At 37.9% G+C, this 21,526-nt stretch overlaps 1 protein-coding gene across 18 annotated transcripts in view; it reads left to right on the forward strand.

The window, feature by feature from the left end:
- The window catches only part of Npas3 (neuronal PAS domain protein 3), an 815,093-nt gene that overhangs the window by 575,274 nt on the left and 218,293 nt on the right, over window positions 1-21,526 (forward strand). For 15 of the 18 annotated variants that reach the window (XM_063246583.1, XM_063246612.1, XM_063246621.1 and 12 more), the window contains one exon: window positions 4,022-4,111. The exons of the other annotated variants lie outside the window; for them this stretch is intronic. In XM_063246583.1, the coding sequence (XP_063102653.1) occupies window positions 4,022-4,111 (90 nt within the window). The remainder of the gene's footprint in view (window positions 1-4,021; window positions 4,112-21,526) is intronic. 18 annotated transcript variants of the gene reach the window in all.

The raw sequence follows: 21,526 nt of genomic DNA on the forward strand, positions 1-21,526 counted from the left end.
GTAAGAAGATGTAATTAACCTTTTGACCTCAGAATCTTAATTGGTGCCTGTTGAAAACAGTGGGCAGTTAAAAAAAAATAAAGAGTAGCCTGCAGTGATTGAGTATCACAGTATATAATAGCTTTCTCAATTCAAAAATTTTAAAAAACTTCCACAGAACTTTCAGATTAATCAGATTTGGTGCCCAAGACTACTGATTGAATATTTCCTTTCTCCTCCTACCTTTTAAATTTCAACACCCACATGAAACCAATATTGATGCTGCTCCTCAAACTTTTTTAAACAGCAGAGTACAGCTAACGCTACACAGGGACAATCTGGGATCAGATGCTAATGGCTCCAGGAAGAGTGACTTTGCCATTTTGTTTTAGGCCCAAGATCACCTCCTATTTCTTATTTAAAAAGTAATAAAACTTGAGTTTTGGATTTTATCTCAGACTATAGATAGAATTGACTGAAATAAGCATGAATGTGAAAAAAAATGAATCAGGTTTTTTTTTAACCTCTAATCGCTAACAACTAATCTGACTAGCTGTTATCTCCCTACCCAAACTGGCTGTTATTTTTAATTGAACTGACTGGATGTTTTTGTGTCATGGAGACATAGACACAATTTAATCTCACTAGGAAACTGGAACATGTGTGAAAGCCTCTATTTTTGCCAAACAAAACTGGCCAGTTCTTAGATGGCCACTGCTTAATAGTGTCAGATGTTTAGCCTCCAGATATTCCTTCCTCCGTAGATGGCACCCAAAGCTCCTGTAATATTTCAGTACGTACAAGAGGTGTTAACCTTCTGTTAAAGTCTGTATTAAAGTCACGACCTCCTTTAGTGAGAAAGTAAAGGCTATGTGCAGGCAGCAGTGGCATCCCAATTGAGGAAGAGTGCTAAATATTTGGAAAGACTGTAAAAAAGAATCCACCCTTAGATATTCCAAACATCAGGTGGTACCCCAAAGTGTACTAGAAACCATCTAAATTTGAAAATAACCTAATAACCCCTTTAAAAATACTCCTGGGGAAACTAATTTCCATCCTCTTAATCATTATGGAATGTGTAATATAAAGGGGGAGAACACTGATCTTAGAGACAGAACTGGGTTAAATAAGTCTTGATTGAGCAGTGGTTAAGTACTTGCAAGACAAAGACATTTCTCCACCATTGAGCAATTTAGTCTCATGGGAAATTCAATAAACAAAACACAATCATACAATATGTAAATACTCCAATGATATCATGGGAGTGCAGAAACTAAATTCTGCCTTGTCCCAAGACAGCTGTTTGATCTTATCCATTCATGTAGCCTCTCTGTGCCTCGGTTACCTCACCTGGAAAATGAGGGCTTCTGTATGTCAGCTCCATCAGTCCTTTCTTTTGCTCCCAAGGAGCTTTCTGTCACTCCTCAGAGAAGTTATCTTGGGTTCTCTGTTAGTCATCAGTCTCTTAGCAGGAGCAGCATGGTAAGATTTGAGAAGGTGGCTGATGCAGTTCTCTGTGATTGTCTTTGCCATGACTATCAAGTTAAATGAAAAACCTGACACGGCCTTTCCCTCCAAGAGGAGGGTCTTTGTCCTCAAGAGTTATCCTCCAGAGGCAACTTATTTAAGTTAATGATGTGCTAAGCAAGTGAGGTCCTCGTAGGAGGGAACCTTCTTTCCCTTTGCAGTGGGCGCTGCTTACAGTGAAGCCAGTGCAAAGGGACAGGAAGAGCAAGGAGAGGCACGCTCGCTCTTGAAGGTTCTGCCTTCAGTAGTTTGGCCAAAGGAAACTTCGTCTCTGAGACAATGTTTTGCTCCCCACAGAGATTCCAGGGAAACAAAGATGACCAGCTGCCCTCTGGTACAAATGACTCATGAATCCTCTTGCCATCCCATTTCCCCATTGCCACCCTTAATAATTAAGCAACTCGTTCCAAAACACATGATGCTCTTTAAACAGTTACAGGCTGCCTCTTATGAATTATTTCAGCTTCATAAATGCTCTGAATATTTATCTTCATTAGTTCACACAAATCAGTTAGAGAATGTTTGCTATTAGCAGAAAACTATAGTTATTGAATTTGACTGTCGGGATTGAAATCCAAATTCCAAACCAAGAATGAGTCTAACTTGGCTAAGCCTCAGAGTCCTTGTACTGTATATAAAACATAGATAATATAAGTACCTCATATGATACTTGTGAAAATATAAAAAGATAATACATGCAAACTGCTCAGGACATATTGCTTAATAAATATAACCTGTTATTGCTATACTATCTTCACTGAAAATGTGTCTCTTGTAAAATTTGGTCTTCAATATAATATGCCTTCAAATTATTTTCAAAACTTAGTGAATTGGAGAATGGAGGTAGGTCCTATCCAGACTTTCTGGATAGTGTGGGGCAGCAAAGAAGGGTCAGGAAACATGGAAACACATTCTATGTATACATTTTGTATTTAAAATATGTTTATTCATATATTTGTGTGTGTAAAATTCATTGTCTTAGTCTGCTATGTCTTAATATAATAGAATGCCTGAGACCAGACAATTCATAAAGAACAAAGATTTATTTCTTATTCTTTGGAGGCTGAAAAGTGCATGATCAAGGGGCTCACATCTAGCCAGGGTCTTCTTGCTGTCATCTCTCATGGCAGGAGGCAGCAGGCAAAGAGAGCACTAAGAAGAGGGTGGAAGAGAGCCAACTGATCCCTTCGTCAGGAAACCACTTTGGGAACAACTAACCTGCTCTGGCCTAACCCTAACCCTAACCCTAAGAGAGTTAACGCATTGAAGAGGGCAAAGCCCTCTCTGGCTCATCACCTCTTAAAGCCCCTCCTTTCAACACTGTTGCACTTTTGCACACAGGGACTTTGGGAACACATCCAAGCCATAGCATTTGAACACACACAATGATTTCAAAACAATTTCAGCATTTAAAGAGAATGAAGTTATTTCTGGGATTTGAAAGAGTACATATTACTCTCAGAACTTTACATATTTCTTCCACCTTTCTATGTTTAAGGATGTATGTCATTCAGTTATTTAAATTCCCCCACATATTTTGTTCCCTATGTAGAGTTCCTGCGTTTGCAATTTCATGGCTTTTGTTAACATCACTAATCTTTAAAACCTCTTTTCCTGGGCAAGCGGCACTTGTGCAATCTACCTTGTTAAGAATAAATAAAACAAGACAAAAGACACGGGGACAATGGAGAATATGAAATGCACTTGGACTGCAAGAATTTGAAACAAATGTATTCCCAATTTGAGTGTTGTATTGTAGTTAGAGCCCATGATGAGTTAAGCCATTTATTAGATTAGAAATGTGACTCTCCATTTGAGAAGTTACGCTGAGGTCTCAGGAGTTACAGATGATGTGTAGCATCCTTGTATTCTTTTAATTCTTCTTTTGTTTTCTTAAGTTGTAATAGAAGGCAGATCTATCAGATAAAACTTTAATACAGAGTTCTGCAAAATAAGATTGCAGTTTGTAGTGCTTCAGCCCATAAACATTCACCCATAATACACTGAGTTTTCCTATTTGTTCTAACACAATAAGCACTGGAAATGAGGAAAGTATAACCCTTTATTAATTAGTAAACTATTGATGTCTGTAGTATAATGTTGCTTGCTCTTCATATAGAAATCTTTTTCTTCTTTTATTTTATTACAATTTCCATTCCTGTTCAGCTATTTAATAGAGAATTTTGATGATTTAATTTCAGTAACCACTGAATCCCAAAAAATAAAGACAACATCTCATAAAATCAGCATGACTTTATTTTGCACATGACTATAATGTATCTTGATCAAAATGACACAGACATAGAAGTAGTTCCTAAAATAAAGAAAAGTTTGTCCTCTCAATTCAGGTCTTTAATTTGTTCATGTATAAAGCAATGCTGAACGATCTTAGAACTTTTGTTACCCATGAAGAAAAATGGTCTTAAATTCAATGTGTTGCTTTATATCAATTGCCTTATTAATTAAATATCTATTAAATATTTATTAACCTATTTGTATGTTTTTTCCCCTGCAGTCCCTGGATGGCTTTGTATTTGCACTAAATCAAGAAGGAAAATTTTTGTACATTTCTGAAACGGTCTCCATCTACCTAGGCCTCTCACAAGTAAGTCAAACAATTTAGATTCTTGGTGTCGATTGTGAAGGTTCAGTCAGCCTCATGTTTTTCCTTCTTTAAGGGAGGTTCTGCTTAGCATGAATTATCAAACTTATTATTTAATGGCTCTCCCTGACTCCTCTGTCTCTCTCATCACTGAGAAACCTGTCAGTGTTAAATGTTCAGAATAAACTTGGGCTCAAAAACTTTAGTCACCCTCCCTGCCCCCAAGGATCATTATTAATTTATTGAGAACAAATGAAGTTTCTTCCCTCGGTTGTTTTGAACTTTGAAACCTCTGTGCCCTGTAGGAGAGGGACACACTAATAGTGCTTCCCTTGTGTCCTATTACTGGATGTTTATGGAGTACCCTGCGTTATCTTGGGAGCTGACACAATGGCAGGAGTCATTTGGAGTCAGGAAATGCTGAAAGAGACCATTAAAATGTGTTGAGGGAGGTTCCAGCAAGGAGATATTTTTCTGCCTTTGCAAACGCTTCCTAATGCTTTAAGAGAATTTTGTAAAATAAGACATTCTTTCATGGTTTGCTGTTTAATTCTTCATGTGTTTGTGAGAGGAGAAAAGAAGATAGAGTCTGATAGGGTAAAGGACAAATCCTGAATGGTCCTGATGTTCTCCTGGAAGATGGAAATTTGAGTTGCTCTGGGTTCCAAGGCATAAGCCACATCTGTAGAATGCCAAAATATTCTGAGGTAAAGTTTGCCATTCAGCTAGTTACCCAGATGTTTTCTCTAGGAAAATGCTGAACATCTGGGTATTTGTGCATGTATAGGTGATTGACCGGGTTTGACCCTTTCATCTGGTGTTTGGAAGGAAGAAAACACAGCCTGAATGGGAAGGATTTTGTCGTGTGTGATGATCTGCCAAGTTGGATAATCCACCTCTCATTCTTTTGCCCTTCAGAGCTAAAGATGGAGCTAACATTCACCTTTCTGCTCTTAAGGAGGACCCAGGCAGACTCACTGCTTCTGAAGGCTGTCATAGTCCTCAGGAAGCAGCCAGCAGGCCTGGAACTGTTTGGCTCCTAGTGAGTTTTCTGGGTAATAGCTAAATTAGGAAAGACAGTGGGAAATAATAGAGAGATTTGGCACTTGAGAGGGCTGGCGAAGGAGGGGAAATGCTGCCAAATTTGATTATTTACTGTTGAGAATCCAAATAAAGAGCTGCGATCATTAACGCTTCCTTGAAGCACACATAGTACAGTATATGGAGTAATTCTATTTCATGTAGACTTTAGGAAACCCCGGGATAGAAATGGAGCTATTGTTAACTATTAGTATTCTTATATCTTGCTGAAATCTCTGCTTTTGTAGTAACCTTTGATAAGCTTTAAGCGTTGTCTTAATCTGCTTGGGACCAAGTACTGAGAATCTCCAATTTTGAAATTGTGCACCACCGTGTTGTTCAGGCTGCATACAACTGGAGACGCCACTGTTTGTTGTTCTCCAGTGCCCACATTCATCTCTTTTATGCAGAGTATCCAACAAAGTTTAATAAGCCAGTAAAGAAGAAGGATGAATAATTAGTTTAAGCAGGTAAATGCTAATTAGGGAACTCCTGAAAAGCATCCATTATATACTAGATCCAAACACATTTTACAGCCCTGGTTAGTGGTGTAATCCAAATTCTGTCAAGGCAACTGCATTTTCTGTAATTGAGATGTGTATGTTTGCTTTGCATAACAGATGGCTCTGTGTGCTTAGACTGATAGCTAGGAAAATAATAATTGCATTATTCCGGCCAAAAGAATATTAGCTCTTGGGTTTTGGCCATTTCAGTCAGTCCTCCTGCCAGCACAGCATATGCACATATATGGATTGGATTTTCAAGGAAATTGATGCATCTGGAATAGTGTGGCCATCTGAAATATCATCTGTTCAAGAAAAATTTGGCTTTAACCCTGTGCTGGTTTCTCCTTAAAAGCCGTTTATTTCTCTGCTTCTCTACTGTAGCATTAAGTCAATCTTTTCCTAACATCGGAAACTAATAATTGTGGTTCCTGTAGCATCAAGTAGTTCTATAGAAATAGTTTAATAATGGCCACTTGCATGCATTCAGTCCCTGTCTCTAATGTGGCGGCCTTTCAAGTGGGCACCAACAGTAAGTGTCTTGACTCACTTGGGCAGAGCTGGCTGTGAGGTATGGCACCTTCTCTGGTGGGTGTCTGTGGTGTTGGCAGAGGGGTCTCATGCCTAGCACAAGGCTTTATCTCACAGCATCCATGACAGAGATGATGAGAGTAAGTCAGATTTTACATACATGAGTTTAGTGAAAAGCTAAAGCATAAGAGTTCTGAGTTCATATGAAAATAACTTGATATGTTTCATTATTTTAAATGCCCAAAGCATGAAGAGAAAAGTCTATGCTGAGAATTGGGGAAAGAATTTCCAAGCCATTAAGGTCTTAAGTGCTAACAGGGAAATTCATGTCCGTGAGTTTTAACCCTTCCTGAGTTTCTTCAATGTTCTTTTGCAGTTGTGGAGGTTACACAGCACTCAAGAGACAAAGAGAAAGCATAGTCTAAGTCATTCAGTTGCTCATTTGCTCTTCTGTTCCTTTGCCCTTAATTAAATGTGAACCAAATGTTCTCTGTGTGTTCTATAACTTTGGCTAAGTGGTTATTCCATCACATTCTAGATAGGCAGAGAGAGTCTATAAAGCGTTGGCCCCTGCTTTCCTTTATAGTTTTTTTTTTTTAATTAACAACATATGACTCTTATCAGCAAAGGCTTCCCCAGCAAAAATATTGAGGAGTATTGTAAGCTTGTCAGTTTCTTAGTGAGAGGATGGTGCGTCTGCATTTCGGACATGCAAGATATTCCTTCCTCAGTTTTATTTTCTTTCAATATGTAAATAAATGTGGTGGCTTTAAAATGGCTTATGTCAGGAAGGAGCTAGGATTCTTTTTGCTCCTGAGCAAGCCAAGTAAGGAAACATCTCCTGGGCTCTGGGGTGGAGCCTGGGTGAGAGACACAGCCACTGAGCATAGAGCCTGCAGAGCTTCTGGTGTGGGTATGTGTGCTGTGGCTGCCCTGGCACTGCCCTCCTGCTGTGGCATTGAAGGGGATGGAGCGAGCACTGGTGAGATCTGAGTCCCCACAGCAGATTTTGACTTTGCTACACAGGAAGGTGGGTAGATATACACACAGTTAAACATAGTTAACTAAAGAACATGCATTAGGTTGTGTAATTATGCACTGTAGTTTTGGTTTTCTGGGTAAAAATGATTTGTAGTTACCACGAGTCCTTCTCTTAAGGGGAGAACCCCTGCATATCAAAGTGATTTTGTTTTGCACAGAGATTAAATGACTGCTGATACCTGTTAATGGCATTCAGAGCTGTTACAGACAACACTACTCTTTAGCTATAATGGTATTGGCAGAAATGAAAATGAAGAAAACAGAATGGCTTCCCTAACGCTGAAAATGTAGTGATGATATGTAGCCAGATTTTATGAAATCTCTTCCAAAACATAAGGGGCTTAATCACCAGAGAATCCAAAAAAGACATTCCGTGATAAATATAAAGCATTCTATTTGATAAAAGATGAAAAGCTTAGAGAAATATTTATGTGTCAGCTTTTATCCTCTTCTTTCCATAAAGGATTTGAAACAAACATGCAATAACATAATGTCAAAATAAAACAAGAAAGTAAGTAAAAAAAGACAAATAGAAACAAATACTCGGTTACCACTGAGCAGAAAAATTTGACTAGATGCTTAGAAAATAGGGAATATGCAGTCTAATACAACTTCATTTTTAGCTATGAGCTTCCTGGTAACCAAAGGGAAAAAATGGAAATATCATTAGCTATCAAAAATAAGGACATAGTGCTTCTCAAGGAAAACAAAACTTTGTAGAACTGAAATCTGAAAATAAATCTTACATAGAATATCTGTAGAGACTAACATGAATTATGACATACTGATTTGCTTCCATTGAAGTCCACATTTATAGCAAGTCTATAGTAATGGTCCACATGACAAGCACAAACTCAAGTCGTAAGTCTCATACACTGGCAGAACCCCTTCTTCTCAGTCATGGCTGTGCTGAAGACCATTTTGAGAAAGGCATCCTCTTCTGGCCTCTCAAATAGCATTGGTTATTTTGATAGCTTATATGATTTCAGCTCAGTTCTTCTGCACACTTGAACTCTGTATTTTCCTCTAAATCCTCATGAGGAGTACAATATTATAGTTGCCAGAGATGGAGGACACAGTTCTCAGTTAACCAGGGGATTAAAAATGAACTCATGTCTTCTGAAAACATTGTTCAAAAGATGAAAGTTAGTGAATCTGGTTCACATCTATGCCGGCAGTGTCTGCCAGTGAATGGAGAGTCCCTTTAACCACAAAATGGAACCTACAATAAATTGAAAAATTAACACTTTATTTTTTACTATTGTGACATCACAGAAAAATACCATATACACCAGTTGAAGCCTCTTTTGAAATGCGTTCTAATCGCATCACACTGCCTCCAGTGCCTGCATGTAATGAGTCCCTTCCCTTCTCACTTCTATCAGATATTTCCTGGTGATTGCAAGCCAACCAAAAGGTAGCTGCAGACAGGGTTACAAACTGGCTAGTTTCAAGGCAGCTTGCTGAAAGGCCCATGTTAGTAGCGGATATAATGTGGGCTAAAAGAGGTGAAAGTTAAAGGGGGTAAGTGGTTGTTCTAAATTTGGTTCTTTTTTGCTTTCACCCATGCAAGTATATTTACGATAAACCCTTTCCCCATCCTGTTGTTCATCTCCGTATTTTAGATTTCTCTGCATTTGTTATATAGAATGGCAAATAAAATTACAGCTACAGCACACAAGTACAAGGTCAAATAAGTGACAGAGCTCAGTCTATTTGTGAAGCTATTCTGAAAGGGAACCATGGTGCCAAATGTGGTTTATTTGAATAATAAAGAAGAATTAGATTCCCCTGATAACTTGGCTGAGGGCCAATAAATCACTGGAGGTTAAAGATGCTTTGCAACTGCCATGTCTTTCTTTCGCTTTTCCAAAGTGCAAGCTTCAACTCTTCCATTCTGTTTTTCAATGCAAATCAAGTTGAGGTTAGTATGTGGTTAATACTAACATTTCTGTGCTTATAAAAGAATTATATATATATATATATATATATATATATATATATATATATATTTGGGTGAAAAAAGACATTAGCTTTCCTTATAAGTTGTTACTCTTGTTTGGCATAATCAAAGCTGTAATATAAGGGCAAAAAAGAATTATTATTTCAGCACAGCAGAGAACTTGCAATGGTAGAGACAAATAGCATTTTTATACTTAGTTTTCTAAATGTGTGCAGCACTGGGATAAGTGGTGTTCCTTTACTAGATGGATACAAATATTGCTTTATGTCCCTCTTTAAAGCCTTCTAAATAGGCACAGCTTAATTTTTTTAAAAGGGGAAAGATGAACAATTTTGTTCAGGTTGTGATATGCCCCCCTCCCATGAGTAAGTCTGCATTTTTCTCCTGTACTAATCATAAAAAGTTCATCACTTCTGGATGTAACAAAGAAAAATGCCCTTTTGAATGTGGAAGCTCTGAGGGTTTGGAGACTATTGAGAAAATATAAGTATCAAAATAATTCAGAAACAGTACAAGGCACAGTGGCACATTATCAATTTACAACATTTAAATTGATAAATGCTTGGTGGTGAAGGCCTACAAGGGCACTTTGAAAAGCAAATAGCGACCTGGTGAAGAAATTGATTTTTCCCCCCCGAAAATGACTGCATGATGCATCATTTGACTGCATGCTGTCCGAGTGCTTGACAGAGATAATCTCAGCAATCCCACGGGTGACCTTATCGTTCTCACCAGGGCAACTTTGTCTACGTTCTGACTTTGTGCATGTCAAGGTTCCTCCGGCGCGATCCTTGGGGGGAAAAGTTCCTCTGTTCGATCCAGATATTGAACTGTTCACTCTTCCCCCTTTTCCTGCCACCCCACCCTAGCAAATCGGCAAACACGCGTCTTTATTTCATCCATAATTATGAATAAGCCAGGCCCAGGAATGCAGCTCTGTGCTCTGCATCTTTGTTGAAGCCCTTATGCCTTTTAGTTCGCATAGTTCTTAGGTGATAATCTACAGTGGCAGGGATCTGTTTATCGGAGAAAGCAGAAAAATCCCCTAATGTTCTTCTATGGCATATTGTTATCTTAGGCAGAACAGGAAAAAAAATCTAACCAGTTTTTTTATTCCTTTTATTTGCATCTCCCTTCCCCATAATTTTGACACAGAAATCTTTTAAAAACTCTCTTAATTCTTATGTGTGTTGCTAATAACATTTTCTCATCATCTAGTGATGTTAGGGTTTTTTCTTCTAAGCTTAAAATTATAAAACAATGACATAAGGTCTGGGTAACATGTTACCCCAAGTATTTGACCATAAACCCAATGACAGCCTTCTTTTGCAGAGATTTGATATAATCTGTGAAGCTTCATCAAGACCATTGGTGTTTAGAAAGTATTTTTCTTCCAGAGAGGAATAATTGATGGGTTTTATGCTTAATTTTTTTCCTGTTGATGTATATGGATGTGTGTGCACGTCTGTTTATCAGTCATCTGCCTGCCACACAGCTTGTCGTTGATAATTACAATTCTTGATTAGCCATTTCTTGAAAGCAGCAAATCCCCTGCCTGTTTGGCCCCCTGAAGCTACAGTGCCCACTGCCTTTGACACCCTCAGTTCACCATCTTCAACCCCTTTTACCTCCTTCTTTCATCCACAACATTAATTCTGAGTGAACAAGACGTGCTTCCTTGCTTTTGACAAGATTTGCTGCAGTCTCATGCGACAAAAACCCAACACTCATTCCAGATTCAGAAAGTAGGATTTATAACAGCATTTTAATTTAATGTTGGATGTCGAACATATAAAGAGATCACAGTAGTACTAGAGCTGAAAATTGATGCCTTTTTTATTAGTGTCCTCTCAGAAGTGGGTGAGACGCTGTTTGTGCAATGGAGCACAGAGCAGCACAGTCAGATGAATGAGGATATGCTATCTGCAAGGAATCATATTTCAAGCCACTGTCGGCCTCTATTGATGTGCTCAGAGTTGAAAGGTTATGCTAGTAAATGCCATCCGAATTTCCAGCATTAGAAATTGGTAGAATAATCTGCTGGCTGTCACTTTATGCTCAGCCCAAATGCACTGTGTGAAGATGTTTTACTTATTTTAACTCCAAATTAATTTCTTATTACTGGTGCATTTCTTTCTCTCTCATACCTTCATCAGTCCCCACTGGGTCTGATTTTAACAGGTCTTTAGAATGGACCAATATCTGAGGAGACATGTACGTGGTTGTACAGGAGAATCATATTATTCTTATTTATTCCTTTGAACATATTTTACCAAGCAAGGAGGCTGAAACACAGGAAGTCTGCACTTCACACAATCTAAAGACAGTGCAACATGGGCTCATCATTGTCAGATGTATTAATCAAAGACCTTCTGCATTGCTAATTTTTGTAGTTAATGTGAGCAAGGAAAAGAAAAGGAAGATGGAGCAGTCTTCATTTTATGAGTCAGGAAATACATTGTCAAAGGGAAGCTTTCTAGCTGGTTTTATTTGTGTGGATAAAATGGTATTTTCAGATTCATTTTTGAAGTAGAACACTAAGCAAAAGTAAGATTAAGAAAATTTAGCCATCACTCTAAGTCTGTAATTTATTCATTTTTAAATAATGAAATGATGTTTTTCTGAATTAACCCATGTATTATTCATGCAGGCATTGGCAATGTAATGTCCCTGTTTTCTGAGAAGCAATGTACATTTCTTTGCCTGACAAGCAGTATTTTCTATATGGTATTAATTTAATGGCTTATTTTATTATGCAAAGTTGGAAAGTAAAGATAATTTTTGTCCATATTATTGTGCTTATAAAGATAATCTATGCGAAATAATACCCCTTCACCTAATCCAGCTGTCCTTTCAGTCAGCGTGGACCTTATGAGTGAATGGAAACTGCTCACACAAAGAATGAGTAATAACTTGACCTTCTGGTGAGAAGATCATAAAATCACTAAATTCATATGAAATCCAAATTTCATTTCTATACACACATATTCAATTAATAGGGAACTTTAGGTCTTACATAAAAAGACATGGTTTTCATGAAAACAGTAGTATGGCAATAATTTCAGTGATAATTTCAGTTGGAATATAATAAGGAAATTGACTTTAGTTTTTTGCATAAGTTCTAGAGTCAGGATGATGGTCTAAAAGCGATTCTGGTTTTAGATAACAAATGCCCCATGGCTTCTAATCTTATCCTTACTCACTCATTTGAAAATATAATCTCCTTTTCATGAAATTGTCACTTTTAAGAGACTGATAGCAGTTGGTTCCATTATTTAAGGTATGTTCTAATGTATATTTATGCGACTACAAGTTCATCTATTTGCATGTATACAAATACACCAATATACATGTATAAATGTATACAGTTGGCATCTTTCTGACATGGTTTTTGCACTAACTGCATTTTTGTCTAGCGATATAAATAATTTCTGAAATGATTCACTAAAACAGCAAACTAGGTTTTCCTTTGGGTGTCTCCTCCTTCTTGCAGCCTCCTACAGCTGCAAATTTACCATATTCAATAATAAGTCCAAAACTTTCTCCTACGCTGTTAATTTTTAATGTGCTGGCAGATTAAATCTATTGCTTTCAATAACTATGCAAACTTTTTGAGAGAAAGAGAATGTATGCAGGAAGAAGGTTTCTAAGGGAAGGAAAAAGACAAGATCAGAGATGGGCATTTTCATAGCATCTGAGGCCACACGCAAAGATAATGTGGACAACTATGGACCAAGGATGGTAAACCTCAGAAGTATGTTAGTAATACAGCCTTTGGTCACCAGATAACGAATCACACCTGCTATTTAATGTTTTGTCTAGGTTTTAGAGAAGCAAAGTTGATTTTAAGGAACCTCTTCCTTTTTGGCTTTCTTTCCCTAATGCAAACATTGTTTGGGGGCTACAAGCAAGCCCTTTTTCCAGGACTTTTTGCCCTGGAAACAAAAGACAATTGGCTCTCAGAAAGAAAAAAAAAAAAAAACAAAAAAACTAAGCTTTTAAGGCACATGTACATTAGGGTTGGTTTCACAGATTTCTGATTTGTATTATCATTCTGTAGTCTTGACTTAGATATTTGTTCCTACTGTACTTTATTGGATGCTTAAATCTAGTTAATCAAAGTTCCTAATTATCAGACTGGATGTTTATCAGGAGCTAAGAAAAAAATTATTTGCACAAAATGTGCTTGGCTCTACATAGGACAGAAACAGAACTGTTTCCAAAAATAGGAGTGGTAGTATTACTTCTGATGTTGTTCTTTCCCATGAAATGTAAAGGTTTGCTTTGTGTTAAGAAACATGGAACTTAGCAAGCTACAAAGTGACTAAATAAGAGCTTATTTTTATTACAAAATACTCTTTCAAGTGTTGAGTATCCTTCATGTCCATATGGAGAATCATTATCTAATTGATGAAATCAAAAGCAGTGATAGAGAAGCACAAAAATTTAGGTATTCAGCAGCATTACACTTTATGACCCATCAGAAATGACCACAGAGCCAAGCAGGCATGGTGGAACATACCTGCGATCCCAGCTCTGACATGGTGAAATATACCTATGATCTTAAGCTGATGCAGGAGAATTGCAAATCCAGGCCCAGCCTAAGAAATTTAGTGAGAGCCTATCTCAAAATGCATCTCAGGGGGAAGGCCCCAACTCAAATTTTCAGGACTGTAAAAATCAAACCAAAACACCAAAATGAACATGGAAGTTGAGATTCTGTTGGAAAACAAATGTCTAATTAAGACTCACCTCTCCTTGTAAGCACAGCCGTCTCCTTGGCCTAAGTTTCCAAGTATAATAGGAATGTTGCAACTTGGTCATCTGAAGAAGGAAAACATGATGGCATTTTTACTCTGGTGAGTGCTAGTTGTTCAGGACCACTTCAAAGCATAGGTTTTTAAGACACTGAACAGCATAGGGTATTCTAGCTTTTGATCTCATCTACATATTTGTGTATATTAGAAATGCGCACTTCCCTGAGGCCAGAAGATGTACATTTAAGGTAATAAGAGATGATCTAGGCACTAAGTCTCTGAAATAATAATTTTTGAAAAACCATAATTTTTCCTGATTAAAATTGCGATTGCAGGGTTTGCAAAGACCAAAAAAGGACAACGCCATTCTATTGCATTTCAAAACTTTTTCACTTGGCCAGACAAGTAAATCATGCAATTACTGAGACTCATTCAGCTCTTCAGTAAAAGCACAAGCCTGCAGCCTTGAATGTAGCATACACTAAAATTAGAAGAGTTGAACTGAAGATATTTCTAAAATGTCACAACTGCTCTGTGACACTGGATGATATGTTTATCCATTCATTATCACTGAGAACACCTGGGGCGGTGCTCAGGAAATCAGATAGTACCTTTTAAAATAATTATAAAAGAAGCATAGATTAGCGAGCTGAGGGGAAAATAGACAATCCTGAATCATGATGTTACTAATTTTGATCTGTTTTGGGGCATCAGCTTCCAAGTCACAACAGTATAATAACTGACTGCAACTGTCAGCAGTACTGAGGAGAGACAGTGCCAAGTATGACTATTTCTAAAAAGCAAATGTTCCTGGAGATGAAATGCAGGCATTCATTTCTGCTTATAAAATTAAGATACTCTGTTGGTGGTGTTTCCTATTGTTGGTTTCTGGCTGGATCTTTTTTTTTTTTTTGTCTGTTAGACATTCCGTCGTTGGAAAAGCAGGAAATGGAGCCTGAAATTGGGATCCAGGGCACCTGGTTTGGGTCTTGTTTCTACTCCTAATCAGGCAAAAAACTTGCATCTTAATTTCTCTTAAGTGTGAAATGAAGGGGTGATTTCGATTTTGCAGGCTCCTTCTTTAAAATGTGTGCTCTCTGCAGTTCGCTCAACACTGGGGCATGGGTGGGGGAGGAAAGCCTGGAAGAAGTAGGCTATTTTATTTTTAACCTTCAAAGGAATTTAGTTGAGCAGATGCTACCCTGAACTAGTCAGAGTAGAAAAGAAATGATATGGCTTTTAAAGGGCACATCTTGCATATCTACTGGGGTAAAGTAATTCTGGCAATGCTTCAAAGGATATAACTTTTGATGGTAAAGTAGGTAGGCTATGGAATGAAATCACATATGGCAGGCTGTCAAAGTCTCCTACACTTTCAGTACATTTATATAAGTGCAAATGGAGGCTGCTTAGATGGAGTCCCTGGCAATTTCCTGCAAAGACTGCTTCCAGATTATCTGATATTATTTGACTAAATTATCTCTATGGAAGCTGAGGACAACTTTTATGATCAAATATTTTGAAATTAGTTTTCCTCGTTGGCAGATTATCTGAAATATGAATTGCTCTCGTTTGAGCACTCGAAATTGAAAGGCTTATTGTAATAGCAATTATATAAAAACAAGGGTCCTGAAGTGCTGTATATCATGCTGAAGGGGATATGTTTATAGGTCAGTGATGTCAATAACTGTAGTTCTCACAGATACCTTGTCATTACCCTTTTATTCTGGGCTAATTCAAAGGACAGACTGACTTTCTTTTTAACAAGCGTATTTCATTTTGAAAATAAATACTGATTTTATTGACTCCAGGCATTTAAACATAGTCAATTCATATTTATTACGTTTCCCAAACCTTTATAAGGTGTCTGAGGACTAAAAAGCAGGGACTTCACTGACAATGCATAAAAATATAAACAACTCTGAGATATTATCCAAGAATTGACTTGTGCTTCCTTGATGCCTTCTCTGTTGCGTATTTCTATCACTGTCTTCTGTTTATAGCTTCACATCACACAGTAGCTATAACTAATATTTATTATACTATCCATTAGTCTAGAAATTTTACTTTAACTTTAAAAATAATACTAACCATTATTAGGTAAATTACTATCCATACTATAAATAAAAAGAATGAAGCAGAGAGGTCATAAATTAGAAAGTGACAGAATTAGCACTGAAACATATCCCCCTCAACTCCAAAGCACCCACTGCCAACCATTGTTTCTAGCTGTTTCTGGACAGCTGTAGGTAATTAGCATGCAGTTTTTAACCCATTCAAGCGTTAGGAGTTAAGAGAAATTGAAACTTCTGGGCAAGATGCATAAACCTGTGATTCCAGCTGGCTCACCCTCCTAGGAGGCTGAGGCAAAGAGAACTGTAAGTTCTAGGCCACCCTAGCCAATTTAGCAGGACCCTGTCTCAAAATTAAAATATAGCTTAATGGCTGAGCACTTGCTTAGGATGCATAAGACTCTTTGCTCAGTACCCCATACTGGAGAGAGAAAGAGGAGGCGGAGATGTAAAGAGAGAAGGTGGGAAGGAGAGAGGGAGGCTGGAAAACTGGAACTTGAAACTTGGAGCAATTAAGCATTGTATTCAGAACCATAGAATAGAAAGAGTCACAATAAGAAATGTAAATGAACTTCTGAAAATTTTGTGAAAATTACTGGATACATCTGATAATTCTGATGATCAACATTATTTAAAAAAAATAAAAAGGGTATCAGTAAGCCAGGAAAGTGGACCTTCTCCTTTAAAGCCCTGTGCTTTAAAAAGTGAAGTATTCAGTGTGTGCTTCAGAAAAAATAAAAAGTTATATCAAAGGAGAAAAAAAAGAGCAATAAGTGGCATCCATCAATTAAAACACTGACAAATAGTCCAGAGAAGATATGGACAGGAGTTAGAATAGGGCATCCCAGAGGAAATAAAGGAAAGTGGGTGGATTTGAGGGGCCTTTTGTAGGTTGAGTCAGTGCCTGAGGACTGATCCAAAGGGTGAGAAGCAGGGAGGCAGTACATTTTTAGTTTGGATTAGGACATGTAGCATTTGAGAAGTTGGCCGACATGTGTTAAAAGGGCAGGCTTCAGTGCTCAAGAAAGAGGTTGGGTTTAAAGTTGCAGTTTGCAAAGTGATTGGCATATAAGTTGTACTTTAACCAAGAGGAATTCATAAAGATTATCAAGGGCAAAATGCAGTTCCAGAGGGATGGAGAGAAAGATTCCAAAAAGGGAAGATGTTTAGAATGTAAACCTGAGAAGATCCCTAGTTACTTAGGAGCAGAGGAAGAGAAGGTGAGCACAAATGATCAGAGAGTAATCTACACAGTGCATCCTGAAGAAAAACTAAAGAAGCTGTCATTAGACAGTCAGAAGAAATCTTGTGGAAAAGATATGATCAGTGTTCAGAAGCTAAAATGTTAGGAAGACAGAAAAAAGTCATTGACCCATCAGTTAGAGAAGATCAGCCGTGATTTGAGTGTCATCAGGAGCATTAGTGAAGGCTGACACCCAATGCAATAGGTTGATGGGTGAGAGGTACAAATATATTCAATATGCTTGGCCTCTCTTTCAAGCAGTTTGATGGTAAATAAGAGAGTTCTATGGGATAGGGTGAAAGAGAAACAAGAGTGCAAAACATAGTCCAGGGGAAAAGGAGGTAAATAGAGCACATACTTAAACTGAGATAATTTTAACATTAGGTTGAGAAATTGGAGAGTATTGGAAAAAACGCATCAGAAGAGATTTGAAAGAAGATCACTGGACCCAGGTTTTCAAAAAGATACATTTAATAGTAGAAAAAACATGAACCTTGGAAATAAATGGTGAACTCTCTTCCTTTTCTGCTAAAAAAAAAAAATATGGAATGGAGTGTAGAAGTGGGAGTGGGTCGATTTTTCAGGAACTCTGATTACCTCTCACCAAGGAAAGATGATACCAGAATAAGACTATAGAGTTACTTTTGCTAGGATCCTTCAACCTTGGTCCAGTTATGCAGTGATGCAGTAACCAAAGATGCCAAAGTACCAGTGATGCAGGGCAAGAGGAAAGAGCAAAGAAGGAAAGGCCAGCCCTAGGAGAATCCCAATGGAGCTACTTCTTGTGAAACATAACTCTCAAATTCTGCGGGGAGTAATGGATTCCACTATGGACTAACACCTTGTGCCACCTGGTATCATTTAATATAGCTCATTAGCCATCAGAATGCAGTCTGCTGTCTGTGACCTTTCCACTGTGCACTGGTGACCAAGTCTACTAAGACTGAAAAACCAAGACATAAGCATTGTGTTCATCATTCCTCCTGTTAACATCTGAAAAAATTGTGTAGGAAGAAGAAAAATGTACAAAGTGTTTTATATATTTTCCTTAACTTTGAAGTTTTGGGCTTTCTTCCTTGTCTGCTGCCTTTAAATCATCTCTGGGTTTGGTAGTTTTCTTTGTCTTCAGTGTTTATCTGAATGTTGAGGGTTTCAAGTTCGTTTTCTTCTTCATCTGTCTCTTTATATGAATAGGTCAAATTTTGTGTAAAGGATATTCTTGTGGAGGTAGCATGTGTAAGAGCAGCACACACAATGCAGTCCTCTGGGAAGTTCCTAGTAAGGAAAGTGGTCCATTTTATCATTTATGGTTTATGGAGAAATTTTCAAAAATTTCCTCCAAGAGTTTAAAGTACATTTCTAATTCTTGTTTTTACCTTTCAGTGTTTAATAATTATTAATTGGATTACATCTACTTTAGTGAAGATTTGATTCATGTTCAAGTATATGACATAGAACGTAAAGATTTGAAGCCTTGCAAATGTATCTCAGTGCTGGTTTTTATTTCTTGTAAAAGGAAGAATGGAAGGAAAGGAATTTAGAAGAGAAACTGGGGAGGGATAGAGGAAGTTAGAAAAGAATAAATATGTTCATTTTACCTCGCTGCACCCATTTTAACTCTCCCCAGGCCTTTAGATTACCAAGTACAAACCTGTGGCAAACTGGCATTTTGCAAATATTTGAATAGGATGTGTAAAGCAAGCCATGATCTATGCCTGCTTGCAAAAGTGGGCCTATTAACTGAAACAAATGCCATCCATGTCTGGTTCCAGCTGAGGTTATAATGTGTGGGATGTTGTGGCGCCAGATTCCCTTCACATTCGGCATCATAAACCACACAGTTTATAGTACCACATGAATTTGTAGAGCTGATTGTTTTATTATATTTGAGTGTAAATTTTTCATCCCTTTCAGTTCCACCGCCATTCTCAGAGAATACAGGTTTTGTGCTGATATGATGTTTCCTAGCTCTAGGCATGGCCTACCCCTACTACTGACTATAATTTACTTTTTGGTGTCTGTCGCCTTGAGCTTGCCTTCTGACTAGCTTGTTGAATGATGTGCTAATCCATTATATTTTTCAGACAAGTGTATCGACCAGTATAAACAGACTGGAGGGCACAAACCTAAATGAAAGCTCTCCTTCCCTGAATCATTTAAAAAGCTACTGCTTGGTGGCAGTGCGAAATAACTTGGCTGTGTACATTAAGTAAAGGAGAGGGAGATCTCAATAAATAAAACAAAAAAATTGAAATACCCCTGCCTGCAGGAGTACATCCTGGGTTTCACTTGTCCACCTTATTTACCTCTATTGTTTTAACATGGTAATCAGAAAGGGCCACTTTAACAGTCCTCTCTTCTGATGCACATTTGGAGCAAAAACTAGCATTTAGCACCTCTTGCCATTTGCAAAGCATTTTACCCAAACCCTAGTGTTTTTATGTACATTATCGTAACATGTTTATATAAATAAAGAACACAACGAGGGCACTCAGAGGAGTTTCAGTATATTAAAACAAAATCTAAATTGTTAGCCAGCCCCTTCCAAGTCTTTTTTTCCTTGACAAAATGTGGGAATGGATGGTCAAATGGACTGGAAGAAAATACCTTTCAAATTATTCTAAAAAAACTGTCAGTTGGATCCAAGCTTTCTAATTTGCAAGGCTAAAGCTATGAGGTAATATTCGCCTGTCTCAGTGGTCAAAGGATACTGAGCTATTGAGACTCCAGATTCCCGGATGACCAAAGCTAACCTGGTACAAAGTTGCATTGTGGAAATACAACGTTCGTGAGTCACAAGGATAGCTTGACCAAAATGAAGCAGTTCTCTGATGGTAAACAGAGGCCCACCTTTCCCCTGGGTACCTTTGATGCATGTTAATGATACATTATAATATATTATAATTATACTTTGATGCATGTAAATGATGCATAATAATACTAGGAATCATTTTCACTTTTACTTTAGATGACCAATTTTTAAAAAATGTAAACCCATTCTTCCCAAATTCCTTGCTCTGCTTTCTGAGATTTGCAAGTCTTTATATAAATTTTTTATTATTATTTTAATCCTTAGTGGTGGGATCCAATCATAAGTTGGTAGAAAGGTGGGGAGACTTCAGAACACATTCCTATATCTCTCATTGGACAGTCAGATTAATAAACTTGAAAAGTCAAATATGAGGACTGTGTATGCATTTGGCCGATGCAGAAATTAAATGTGCCGTTAATGAGTGGCCAATGCCTTGGCGGTAGTGAGCAGCAGGTCAGGACTCTGTCTGTTGCTTCACCTGCTCTTTCATTGTCAGAGAATCTCAGTAAATGCTGAGAAGTTCACTCTCCTGCTGAGAAAGGCGAAAGGATACACCACCAGTGACTTGATATTCTTCCTATATAGTAATGCCACAGTGAGCACCACTGTCTTTCAACAAGTTCCTTTCTATCCCCAGATAGCTTTAGTCCTTTTAAGGACAGATGAAATTATGAACCAGAATGCTGGAGGAAAATCCTGAGCCATAATGTCACCTTCAGATTCTAAACCTGCAATATACTGACGTGTGCAAGAATTGGTAATAAATCCTCCCCCATTCCAGAGGTACATAAAAGAACCTGCTATAGTTTGGATCTGGAATATCTCCCCAGAGGTTTGGGGTTCATCTGGGTATATTGCAAAGTGTTCAAAGAAACCTTAAGAGGCAGGACCTAGTGGGAAATGTTAGGTCATTAGTGGGATATGCCCTCAAGGGAGATCGTTGGATGCTGGTCTCTTTCTCTTTCTCCCTCTTGTTCCTGGCCAGCATAAGGTGAGCAGATTTCCTACTCCATGCTCTCCACAAGAATATTCTGCCTCACCACAGGCCCAAAAGCAATGGATCCAGCTGATTATGGACTGAAACCTACAAAACTGTGAACCAAAATAAACCTTTCCTCTCTTTAAGTTTATTATCTTAGGTATTTTGTTATAGTAATAGAAAGCTGACTAAGACAGACCCTTTGTGTCCTCATACAATACGTCTTTGAACTTTAGTGCAGCATCTCTCATTTTGCCAATTTTGAACATACTCCACGGGGTTGGTCATTCACTGCTGGGCCATAGACTATTTGTTAAGTCAGCACAACTCTCCTTGCTGCTTTGAAAGGTCTAAACTCACTTCTCTTTTGCCTCTTTCTCACTACAGATGAGTTATTGATACCCTTCTTGTGCCCTCTTAGGTTTGACCAATGGATT

This window comes from Cavia porcellus, unplaced genomic scaffold, assembly GCF_034190915.1.
Source record: "Cavia porcellus strain 051 isolate PalLab524CR breed Dunkin Hartley unplaced genomic scaffold, mCavPor4.1 scaffold_1, whole genome shotgun sequence".
NCBI classification, from domain to species: Eukaryota; Metazoa; Chordata; class Mammalia; order Rodentia; family Caviidae; genus Cavia; species Cavia porcellus.